The following is a 13,571-nucleotide window of genomic DNA, read 5'->3' as shown; positions in this document are numbered from 1 at the left end:
AAGCCACCACATTGGAAACATTGAGTCACATTAATGTCTAATCTTTTGCGGGGCAGGAACCTACCCGGCCTGGCAAGCCTGTCTTCAGGCTCCCCACCCTCAGTCTTAGGCACGTTCTATCGCCCAGCACCCTTCTCCCCAGGAACAGTCTTACCATTGTTGCTGGGAGTTCTCCGGTGCGCCATCGGGGCTCGGTGGGGCAGACTCGTCAGCTCCTCGGCCGCTACGTACCTCTCCACCATTTCGACTAACTGTTCGGCGGACTTAGGGTCGGCATGGCTAAGCCACTTGTGCAAGGATGCAGGTAGGGATCGCAGATACCGGTTCATTACGACTCGTTCGATGATTTGTGGTCCTGTCAGCGTTTCGGGCTGTAGCCACTTGTTGGATAGATGGACGAGGTCGTGCATCTGCGAGCGTGGAGGTCTGTCCATTTGGAACTCCCAGCGATGGACTCGTTGGGCGTGAACAAAGGTGGTGACCCCCAAGCGAGTTAGGATCTCCCGTTTCAACTTCTCATAATCCTTAGCATTGGTCAGGCAAAAATCGTAATAGGCCTTCTGTGGCTTCCCAGATAGAAAAGGTGCCACCTGACTTGCCCATTGCTCCTTACGCCAACTCTCCCTTTCGTCCGTTCTCTCAAACGCGGTGAGATATGCCTCCACATCATCGCCCAAACTCATCTTTTGTAGGAAGTGACTGGCTCGTATGGAGTGAGTGGTGGTGGAAGGACCAGTATTAGCCTCTCCAGACCGGGCCCCTAGTTGTTGTACCACCTTTTGTATGGCCTGGTGGTTTTCCTCTATGGCCGCTTGTTGAAACTTGTTAGTTTCTTGCTGTGTCCGGGTAGCCTCCTGCTGGGCCCGGGTAACTTCCTGCTGTATTTTACTAGTCTCCTGCTGAGCTGCCGTAGCCTGAAGCAGGGCTTTTACTACGTCCTCCATTTTACCTCCAGGTGCTGTTTGGAAGCTGAATCTTGTCTCTCTGAGCATTGACTGACGCCACCTCCAGGGATTCAACAATCACGTGTCTGCCCCTTTAAATTTTAAAGGACAAATTTTCCTTGCTGCACTTTTCAGTGTGTGTGTGCCCGCATTCTCCACCAGTTGTAACAGGACCAGATTAGGGGTCCCTCTTCACACACACAGCAGCCGGAAAATAGTACACCAGTCTGGGGTCTCATGCTAACTGGTTGGCGCCAGTCTTTATTGTGCAATGTAAAAAGAATAACTTAACATAAAAGTAAACGCTAGCCCGTCTGGGCACTAACTAAACAAGAGGCTCTCTCTCTACAGAAATAGTGGGGCCTACTGCCTCCACCATCAACACAAGCGCATGCACAAAACCTTACAGGTAGTTTTCACCAGGTGTCTCTGAGCCAGCCAGTCTGCTTGCTCTCCCAGGTATGAGACACTAGCTTACAAACACACACAGCCTATATCAGCCAGCTCCAGGTGCAGACCCTAATGAGCAGGCTAACAGGCCTAAAAACCAAAACCTGGAATGGGTTTTGGATGGAGCCCACCCTCTCCTCACATCCACATCCCTAGGTCCCAAACTGGCTTTTCCAAAAGCCGATACTTAAATCTGCTTCACTGCAGACTTTCTCCTGGGGGTTTTAGAACACATAGGTCAAAAACCTAGGACAAATGTATCTACCACCGACCACTTTACCAGTGATCCTATCATAATATATATACATATATATTCAAATGAAATCCGGCACCCGGTCGTGTTAATGCAGCTTTGTGTGCTCGTGTTATATTAAACATATGGTTGTATAGGTCCCAAATAAATCAAGTACAAACACGGCACTACTGATACAATATTCTGTATTGATACTCGTTATTGCATATAATAAATCCACAGCGAGGTTAGTAATGAATCCACAGCATAGTTAGCAACGTTTGAGGATCCTCAACCCCCGTCCACAGGCTGCTGTGGTGATGTAAAAATGCCAATGTTTTAGCTATTTGCCATTTTTACATCACCACAGCAGTCTGTGGACGGGGTGTTGATGATCCTGAAACGTTGCTAACTATGCTGTGGATTCATTACTAACGCTGTGGTTTTATTATATGCACTAACGAGTATCAATACAGAATATTGTATCAGTAGTGCCGTGTGTGGACTTGATTTATTTGGGACCTATACAACTAAATATATACTGTATATATATATATATATATATATATATATATTTATATATAATTTATTCTTTATATATATTAATTGTACCATATTGTATTTACCATTGTTGCAGAAATGCATTACAATATATACTACAAGTTGAGTCTCCCATTTCCACAATGCCTGGGACCAGGGGTATTTTGGATATCGGAATATTCCGTATTTTGGAATAATTACATACCATAATGAGATATCTGGGAATGGGACCCAAATCTAAACACAGAATGCATTTATGTCTTATATACACTTCATACACACAGCCTGCAGGCAATTTTATACAATATTTTCAATAATTTTGTGGCTCAAACAAAGTTTGTGTACATACTTGAAATTCATTTATGTTCAGAAACAACTTATAAACAAAGGGCCTGATTCAGAGCCACTCGTAAGCGGCCGCTCGTAAGCGGCCGCTCGTTTTTTCCGAGCGATGTTTGCCCAACTGCGCATGCGTATTACGATCCGTCAGTGTGGCCGAAAATCATTTGTTCGCTAAATAGCGAATGCCTGCTAATATGAGTGACAGAATGAGGCGTATGTGGGTGGTAACAGGGGAAGGTGCTTGAAAACGGGGGAGTGGAGATCAGAACGCAGGCGTGCTTAAAGGTCAAAACGGGCGTTTTATGGGTGTGCCTAATTAATACAGCAGCGTCACTGACCACGTCACTGGGTTATTTTATAGTCAGAACTGCTCGCAAATTTGTGGTAGGAAAAACCAACCACAAGAATAGCAAGCAGTTCATACGCTGGTCGATGTACTCGATTAATCTAATAAATAGCGGACATGATGTATGATGCGAGCGGCCAGGGGGCATTTTTATCAAAAAAACGACCGCATGTTTTGTTCGCCAAAGTCTGAAGGTAATTTTATATAATATTTTTAATAATTGTGTGCCTTAAACAAAGTTTTAGTACATTGAACCATCAAAAAGCAAAGGTTTCACTATCTCAGTCATGCTAAAAAAAAACTGTATTTCGGAATATTTGGATATGGGAGACTCAACCTGTATAACACCATATTTCATCACTATTTAAAGTAAGTGCTCCATTGATCCTTTTTTTTTTACTCCTGTGGAACTACACATGCCAGAATGCCCTGCCACAGATTTACTGTTAGGGCATGCTAAAACTGTGGCAGTAATACAAGATAGTGGTTGCTCAGATCAACTTAATAGTCTTTCACTGTTGCTTGTAAAGGGAGGGGGTTACTCTGCACTAGAAAAAAAATTGTTCCCTCCAGCACCCTGCTAAAGATCTGCAATAAGATTTGAATGCTACATAATAATAGAAATTCAGAGATCTTTGTTGCATATATTTGCAAAAGTATGTTTAAGCATCGGACCGCGTGTCCTTAACGCTACATAATAATAGCCGCTAACGGTGTCCCTAACGCTACATGATAATAGCACCCACTCTGGATCATATAATTGCATACTGTTGTGCCACATGATAATAGTACATACATTGATATATCTAAGTTGAGGGCCAACTCACCTGAAGGTACCCCAGAGCATACTTGCCGTCATCCAGCTCCCTCCTTCCGGGTGGCGGAGACTGGGGCGTGACAGCGAGATCGCGTCATCGCTACCCCGCCCCCTCTTTACAATGCCGGAATAAACAGCGTTGGAAAGCAGGGGGCGGGGCCATGATGATGTGATTCACCGCAAATTGCGTCACCAGGCGGGGGTTTCTCTATTTACTCTGGGGGGGGGGGGTTCTGGAGGGACGGCGACCGCTGGGAGGCTTGCCTGCCTTTCCGGGGGTCTGGGAGTGGCACCCGATATTCTGGAAGCTCCAGGCCAAATCGGGAGGGTAGGCAAGCCTGCCCCAGACACCTCCAAATAGCACTACAGGAACCAGCAAACCGTTCCCATGCTGGTCCCATCCATGCCTCTCAGAACAGTAATACAAAATAGTGGTTGCTCAGATATCAACCTAATAGTCTTTAAGTTGAGAGCCAACTCAGGGGCAGGGTAGTATGTACTGCACCATATAACTTCACGTTTGTTATTTGCTGCACCATACATTCATTGCTACGACCATTGCACCAAACCCCATTACGGTAACACTAATCCCCATCATGGTAGCACTAATCTCCATCATAGTTGCGATTGTAAAATAACAAGCAAAGCTTGTAGACCTATATATAGTTTGACTGTAGGTTAAACTAGGAGCAGTTACCTATAATTTAACTGTTGACATTATGATAGGTCAAAATGTTAACAGTCAAAACACACACACACATACAGTCAGGTGCATAAATATTGGGACATTGACAGACTTTTTATATTTTGGCTTCTATTCACCACCACAATGGCTTTGAAATGAAACAAACAAGATGTGCTTTAACTGCAGGCTTTCAGATTTAATTTGAGGGTAATTACATCCAAATCAGGTGAACGTTGTAGGAATTACAACGGTTTCTATATGTGCCTCCCACTTTTTAAGGGGCCAAAAGTAATGGGACAAACTAAACAATCCTAAATCTAACTTTCACTTTTTAATACTTTGTTGCAAATCCTTTGCAGGCAATTACAGCCTGAAGTCTGGAATGCATAGATATCACCAGACGCTGGGTTTCATCCCTGGTGATGCTCTGCCAGGCCTCTACTACAAATGTCTTCAGTTCCTGCTTGTTCTTACGGCATTTTCCCTTCTGTTTTGTCTTCATCAAGTGAAATGCATGCTCAATTGTATTCAGGTCAGGGGATTGACTTGACCATTGCATAACATTCCACTTTTTAGCCTTAAAAAACTCTTTGGTTGCTTTTGCAGTATGCTTCGGGTCATTGTCCATCTGCACTGTGAAGCGCCATCCAATGAGTTTTGAAGCATTTGACTGAATATGAGCATATAATATTGCCTGAAACACTTCACATTCATTCTGCTGCTTTTGTCAGCAGTCACATCATCAATAAATACAAGGGAACCAGTTCCATTGGCAGCCATACATGCCCATGCCATGACACTACCACCACCATGCTTCACTGATGAGGTGGTATGTTTTGGATCATGAGCAGTTCCATTCCTTCTCCATACTCTTCTCTTCCCATCACTCTGGTACAAGTTGATCTTTGTCTCATCTGTCCATAGTATGTTGTTCCAGAACTGTAATGGCTTTTTTAGATGTTGTTTGGCAAACTCTAATCTGGTCTTCCTGTTTTTGTGGCTCACCAATGGTTTACATCTTGTGGTGAACCCTTTATACTCACTCCCATTACTTTTGGCCCCTTATAAAGTGGGTGGCACATATAGAAACCGTTGTAATTCCTAGACTGTTCACCTGATTTGGATTTGGATGTAATTACCCTCAAATTAAAGTCTGCAGTTAAAGCACATCTTGTTTGTTTCATTTCAAATCCATTGTGGTGGTGAATAGAGGCCAAAATTCTGTCAATGTCCCAATATTTATGCACCTGACTGTATATGTATATATATATATATATATATATATACACTGAAGTGCCTAGTATCTTGTAGGACCCCCTTTAGGCCAGCGAAGTGCAGCAACTTGACGTGGCATCGATTTCACACCTGGGCGGAAGATCTCTGGAGAGATGTTTACCCATGCCATTTGGCTAGTTTCTCACAGGTCCCTGGTATTAGTAAGTGCAGGATTTCGGGTGCAAATGGACCTTCCCCGCCACATCCCATAAATGCTCGATTGGGTTTATGTCGTATGAACGTGGTGGCCACACCATTCGTCGGAGCTCTCCAGAATGCTCATCGAACCAATTCTGAACCAATTGAGACCAAATATGCGGTGCATAATCCTGCTGGAATTTTCCTTCGTTGTGGGGGTACATGAAGTCCATGAAGAGCTGCATATGGTCATCAAGCAATGCAACGTAGCGGTTACCTGTTACTGACATGTTCAGACGGACCAGCGGACCCAACTCATGCCACGTGAACACACCCCACAACCCAATGGAACCACCACCAGCGTGCATGGTGCCTTTGTGACAACTCTAGTCCATGGCCTTATGGGGTCTACACCTCACCTGAACCCTACCGTTAGTCTGAAACAACTGGAACTGTAAATCATCGGACCATGCCACATTTTGCCATTCCTCCAGGGTCCAATTAGCGACATTATGAGCCAAGGTGAGGCACTGTGTTTGGTGTCATCTGGTCTGGTCTGGGGCAGTCTGGTGGGTTTTCTGGTGGGTTTTCTGCTCCCATATGCCATGGATTGCACTGACACAAGAGTTGATCGGATTAGTTGGGCTGAGATGAAAAAACGTTTATAATGTTTAGAACGCTAATTGGGAATCTGCGTTCAGCATTGCACCTATGTGCAGTGCTGAATCAGCTCCAATGTGCATTAAATAAGTGGTGGACCCTGGGACATGTACTATATCAGGATGACCACTTAATTGGGGAAATTTCCTTCGTAGATATGATTAAAAATAATTAATGCAGTGCTCCTATTGGTGTGATTAATATTCCTAGAAGAGGTCATATGAGGTTGATAGTGTAGAGGTAGTAAAAGGTGTGTTCTGGAAAAGCACTAACTTCAGTGTGCAAAAGGTATTAGGTGACATAATATTGTATTGTTTCTTTCAGCTATTTTTTTAGGCCACTGAAACCACTCCTTATTCACTACTCTCTGTGAAGAAATTATTGTTGAAAGCTGGCTGGGGTCATTCTAAATCAAAACATTGGAGCGGACTCTCATGGGCATTGACAATCTACTATTGAGGCCACCATACTTCTCTTTGGACTTTGCACAATGGCCACCATATGCACAGTGAAGCCCCATTTGGACATTTAGTCCTGGAGCCAAAGGACGAGTACAGCAAGGACCACCTCACAGCTGGACCCCATATTAGTCCCATGGCCTGCTCAGGCGGTAGCTCTGCCATGGGTTCCAGAAATGGTCACCACCTTTACTCTCGCAACTAATAGGTTTTCCTTAATTCCTACAATTCATACTACATACAAAATACCAGCAAAATTGTAGTACTGCTTTTATAGTACGTATAACAAATGATCAAAAAATCTGAGCATTCGGGACTTTAGCAGTTAGATGCAGTTAGGGAATACTGAGGGCAGAAAGTAAGGTTGCATCTGATGCGTGATTAGGCTTGACTCAGAATGGTCTATTGTAGTGGTTTTCTCCACTCCAGCCATCTGCATCCCACTTCAAACACCAAGTAATTGACATGGAAACAATAAGACAATTCCAAAAGTTAAAGCAAAGCAAAAATGAAATGATTTAGAGAACAATGTTACATAGAGTGATGCAGGGTTCATTTGCAGTTCAGATAGCTAAGCTTTCCAAATGTAAACAATTCAGACATTTGATATAACCTAAAATTTTGTTGATAATTGTTACTTTATTTATATGCATGTGTAGTATATATAAAAGAAAGTTGCTTAGAACAGTACTTTTAAACACATAACATAATGTTAGTGGTACCTGAAAGTAATATGTAGAATGTGTTAGCGTCCAGTATATTGCTAAAGTATGACAGGAGGACATCCCGACGCTGGCTGGTTAGTACCCTAACTCTCCCTTCTCCCTCACCTGACCCTAACCCTCCCTTAGTGGTGCCTAACCCTAAAACTCCTGGGAGGGTACCTAACCCTATATCCCCCCAGGGGTGCCTAAACCTAACCCCCTCCCTTCACGTACCATAAACCTATTCCTCCTGAGGGGGTGCCTAACACTAACCTCCCCCTAGTGGCGCCTAACCCTAACCTTCCCCGGGGGTGTCTAATCCTAAATCCCCCCGGGGGTTCCTAACCCTAACCCCTTCCATCCCCGGGCTAAGTAGTATACTTACCCGACTCTTGACAATTGGGATGGCGGGGGTCGGGCTTCCGGCATCAAGATTAAGTTAGGCGTTGGTATTTCAACGCCTATCTTAAGTCCCGTTTCGGGCATGTATTGTCGGGATTTAGACCGGCGGCATCACTTCTGCTGGTGTATTAACTACATCCCCCCTGAACATGAATTTTATTAACAAATATTTACATTGTTTTGTGTTGGGAAGGTATAATTTGATCAATAAATTGAAACTAAATGATAAATTACTTTCATTTATTTTAGCCATAGCTTTTTATTGAGCAATGGAGTACTATAGGAGCGCTTATTAAGTACACAGTACACAATGTTTCAGGGCGGTTTTAAGAACAGGCTACCAATACGCTGGTAAAAGCCACAACCAGTTACAAGGTTGTTTAATTATATTTTCAATACTCATATATACAGTATGAGCCCTAAAAGAGAATAACATTCCCATGTAAAGAACATACAATTGGTACTGCATAATAGTACTCAGTAAGAAACAGCAAAAAAATTATTGCATAGATGAAACCAGGAACTATTGAAAGAATCACTGTCATTTGATTTATTGTAAAGTAGCAAATCATCTAATTAATCACACAAATTACAGTAGGTATGTCAGGATTAGTGATAGGATTGTAAAACCGCATGCAGTGTCCTGGTGGCCTGATCGCTCTTGTCTGACAACGTGCAATTATGTTCTCTTTCACTTAATGTGTTACTAATATGTTCCTATAGGTGAAACCCACTTTTATAGCTGGAAAATCAAATAACTCAATTGCTTATGTATGATACCATCTTCTCTGTCAGTGAAAACCGACTACACCGACAAGAAATAAAAGAGTTTCCTTTTAATAAGCAACTTGTTCATTGAGAAATTAAGTTAAGTTTTTATATTATAAGAAATAATGTACTCCCTTCTGTAAAATGAAAACAATATTAGAAACCACCCCTGGTGCTCCACAAATGTGACTCCCTCTCTCAGCAGCCCATCGGATATCTTGGTGCATTTAAACAAATAGAGGTGCTCGGTGCATTGAAAAGCATATGTAATAACATAGGCCAAATGGAGTAGTACGCTACTCTGGGACAAATATACATGGTTATATATATATATGTCTAAATATATATACATGTCTATATATATATATACAAATAGATATGTCCGGCACTCAGGACGAGATGACTAAAAAGCGGGTAAAGTAAATGCATAGTAAATGTAAATGCATAGAGAAAATGCATCCTAAAGTAATGCATCCTAAAGTAAATGCATAGAGAAATCCTTATGGCCTGAGTATACACTCAAGCACTATGAAAGGAAGGCGGCACTCCAATTGATGAAAAAAGTCAAATTGTATGAAATAACGAACATCAACATGGCAAATATGTGTGTCGACGTTTCAAGGCTCTTAGGCCTTTTCATCAGGACATGAACAGAACAAAAGGCCTAAGAGCCTTGAAACGTTGTTTAATACAATTTGACTTTTTTCATCAATTGGAGTGCCGCCTTCCTTTCATAGTGCTTGAGTGTATACTCAGGCCATAAGGATTCCATGAAAGTTGTGTGTGGATAAGAGTCCACACACAACTTCCGTGTAAATAAATGGAATAGTGCTTTACTTTTCAGCATGGAAACCAGGAAACAGTAACAGAAAATAGTAAACCACCTAGCCCCTATTTCGGGCGTCTAACTCACTTCTTGACCCCTGACTATAATGGTGCAGCTAGTCTGCCAATAAAGTCTCAGCCTGCTTCTCTGCAGGTCTATCGCCAGTTCCAGCTTGGCTTGGCTTGGCTGCCACAGCTACTGTATATAAAACACAGTCAGTCTTGGTGGCCTTCCCTGTCTCCTCCAGGTATAGGCTCTGGCTTCCCCCAGCCTGCAGCCCAGCTACTTCAATGTACACAGTCTGAGAGGTTTGTGGTCCCCCCACCTCCTGCAGGTCCAGACTCAGGCCTCCTGGCCCCCAATGGCTTGGCTTAGCTTCACTGGGCTCTCTGGCTGCCACAGTCCCACCTAGACTGTCTCCAATGGCAGCGTGACTGGTCTGCCTTCTCATCAGCCCACACCTGTGTGTGTGTGTGTCCAATAGTCACGCACTCCTGTATATGGGTAATCAACGGCCTGGGTGCTCCTGTTTGTGATCATACAAATCTGTACATTGGGTAGTGCTATGTAAGTGGTCCAACACCACACAGGTCACTCCAGGACTTTCCAAGAAAAGTTTTAATGTGATCGACGTTTCGACACTACACAGAGTCTCTTTGTCAAGGTACAAGGCAATATAGAAAACAGTACAAAATCGTGCTTACCTTATATCCTTAATGCAGTGATCTAAGCTTCTGTCGGAGGTGAGAGCGGCATGCACGCTGATCCGAGGTCGCACTCCAGAAGACATCAACGCCCAAAGGAGGTTGGTTACCATAGTAACACAAAGCTCTTGTCTCCCCCTCCGGCGGACAGCTAGAATAAAAACTAAAAACAGTTAAGGGTGATGACTATAATCACTCAAATATGTGCGCACAATTCTTTTGTATAAATACAAATAAATCTGTTTCTTAATCAACTCCTGCATCTAAATTACTTCGCATGGAAGAAAATGCAACAATATGTCATAATCTATTTGTTTGTATCAAGCAACTCCTGAATAGTATCTATTGTGCATACCAATGATATCAAATGAAACATACATGTACAAAACACACCGGTAATTGCAATATTATAAATGTTAAAGGAAAACTTATGCTATACATGGTATAATAATGATACATAGAAAATTAAAGAGAATTCCAATTGATTTTTTCATTGAGTCCGTGTGGATGCAGAGTAGTCAATCGTAATATCCACTTGGTTTCTAGTTTTAGCAAGTCCTGTGCTCTATCTCCCCCTCTAATTTTAGGAGGGATGTGGTCTATGATCATGTATCGTAAGGATGCAAGCGAATGTTGGTGTGTAATTTGAAATGTTTCGCCACTGGCTATTCTATAGTTTTCCCGACCAATGCTTGTCTTATTGCAGTTTCATGTAAGGCCATCCGTTCTTTAAAAGTATGTGTCGTCATCCCCACATAATACATGCTACATGGACACACAATAAAATATACCACAAATTGTGATGAGCAATTAAGGACATGTCTGATGTAGTATGTCCTATTAGAGTGTGGATGTTTAAATTCAGATCCTTTGACCAAGCAAGCTCCTTCCGAAATACAAGTTGCCATGGTGCCCGCTACAAAAAAGATAACACCAAAGTGCGACACTCGGCGGTCTAATTAAGACATAAGTTGTGAGTTCCTAATTCAGCAACGTTTCGGGCACAGCTCTCACAGCTTCCAATATGTTGCAGGAATGGGTTCCAGCATTTCAATGTACCTTTAATGCATTTTCATCAGTCATACTGTATATACATAAATACATACACTAGTATGAGAGACCCAGCATATGACAGGTAATCCTGGTCTCTGTCAGTGTTTTGTTTCAGTTATAGATTAAAAATAAAAAGTATTAAACTCCTTGATATTAATTTACTGCATAGTATCATAAATCCTCTTTAATATTTGTAAATAACAAAAGACCTTATGCCAGCATACTATTGTTTGGAGTGTGAATTTCTGTGTATTTGGAGGTGTTACACATTGGCATTATATTATTAATATTATTATTATTATTATATGATACACAAAATTACTTTTTGCTCCACATATTTGATACCAAAATGACGGTCATTCTGTAATCACCAAATATGCATCAAGCAATCTACCAGTAGCTCATTTTATTAATAAAGTCACACTTGCATTACTGAGTTACAGAGGGGAGCACCTGTAATCCTGGCTTGTGCCCAAAATGTATAATATATATATATATATATATATGCCAAGTGTAAGTACAGGGGTGCGACAACGCGTTTCACACCACAATAGCCATCTCCCCACTGCCCTACATTGTACAGTAGGGCCATGGAGACGCAATTGGCTGCAAATCACTTAATCGCTCTCCCATGCACTAGGGAAGTGTTCCGGATACTGAAGGGTGTCCTTATCTTCTGCAAGTTGGGAGCTTTACCATAGTTTAGAAGTCTCCATGATGTTCGAGGAGAGTCAGCAAGCATGTTAATATGCCAGTACAGATGTAATACACAGTACAGTGTTCATTACATATTCAGTCACCTCCAATGGTTCAATGTCAAAGCTTCCAGCTGTTTATGACTATTTACCCTTCTGCTCAATCTGAACTCTTGGTTGCACTGTCACTGACCATACTCTCTCTGTCTCTTTTCTGTCTTCTGCCTGCCCATCTTTGGGAATGTAGAGTAAAGATGCTGGAATCAGAACTTTGGTTATGTTGGATGAGCAAGGAGGTAAGTTATCTTATGGGGAACTTTTATACTCTAAACCAATTTAACTTGCAATGTAACTGCTAACATGATGCAAATTTACCTAAAATGTATCTTTTCTGCCTCAAGTCTCAACTTTTCTGGGTGTGCGGAGGGTGGGAGTGTACACCCAGGAAAGGTGGTACACGTGTAGTCTTTCAAGATGATGTAAATTAAAATACAAAAAAATCTGCTAACTGTCACTGGTTTCCCAGTTTCCATCCAGGGGTGGTAGGAGATGTCAATGTCATATGATATGACCAAGAACCTGTGTATTAGGGGAACACCAATATTTTATGCATTAAAAAAGCTAGTTTGTTTGTGTATGTTTTATTGACAATTTATCTATTCTCTAACAGCATACAGTTTTATCCAGCTTCTAATAAATATGTATAAAAATGTTTTATTTCACGTTGATACTATTTTTTATATAATGCAACTTAGCAAGACCGGTCCATTCCAAGGTGCTGCCCAATTCACAGCTTGGTTATTTTTTTTGGAACACCTCAGTGTGCACCTACATTATCATGTTGCAAATAGTTTGGAAAATATAATGGGTAAAAATAATAGAAAGTCACATTAAAGTCTAAGCAACTTTTGGTCCATTTCCCTTTATTATTTAAACATGTATTTTTTTTTTAATGTAGCTCAGTACTCACATTCATTAATTTAAACTTTTTTTTTATCTAAAATTTTAGTTTATTCTCATTTTATATTTTAAATGAATCATGAGCGGGAAAGGACATCAGCACTGTCATATATAGAGTTGAGAGGAGAAGAGGGACAGAGGTGATATGAGATAAAAGATAAGTTAGTGCAGGATAACAGAGTTTTGTTGCTGGTTTTTTGTTTTGTTTTTAAAAAGAGGATTACTATGAAACATTGGAAAGAACTATTCTGCAGCAGGTGATATATCCATGGAATATTAATGGTGGTGGATTAATACCGTGAATACCATTAATGAACTAAGGGCATGATTCAGACCCGGACGCTAAGAATTGTTCGCTCGTAGCTGCCAGTGGTTCGCATTGTGCGTTTGCATCGCAGTGCGCGAACCACTGCGAAAGATCGGGTAGCGTTTGCTCACCCAGCATAGACAGCCCAGCTGAATGAGTGACAGGAGGAGCCGTTTATGGGTGGTAACAGGGGCAGGCCATTAGAAATGGGGAGTGGAGGTGCAAACGGAGGCGTGCCTGAGTGTTTCAACGCCGTTTCATAGGT

At 41.9% G+C, this 13,571-nt stretch overlaps 1 protein-coding gene across 2 annotated transcripts in view; it reads left to right on the top strand.

The window, feature by feature from the left end:
* SNAP25 (synaptosome associated protein 25) overlaps nucleotides 1-13,571 on the top strand; it is a 130,879-nt gene that overhangs the window by 79,694 nt on the left and 37,614 nt on the right. For both annotated transcript variants that reach the window (XM_088478054.1, XM_088478053.1), the window contains exon 4: nucleotides 12,287-12,335. In XM_088478054.1, coding sequence (XP_088334180.1) covers nucleotides 12,287-12,335 — 49 coding nt within the window. The remainder of the gene's footprint in view (nucleotides 1-12,286; nucleotides 12,336-13,571) is intronic.

This window comes from Taudactylus pleione, unplaced genomic scaffold (assembly GCF_031769625.1).
Source record: "Taudactylus pleione unplaced genomic scaffold, aTauple2 ptg000206l, whole genome shotgun sequence".
In the NCBI taxonomy this organism is placed as follows: Eukaryota; Metazoa; Chordata; class Amphibia; order Anura; family Myobatrachidae; genus Taudactylus; species Taudactylus pleione.
The sequence above is the reverse complement of the archived record's forward strand: the minus strand, read 5'-3'. Positions and strand labels throughout refer to the sequence as shown.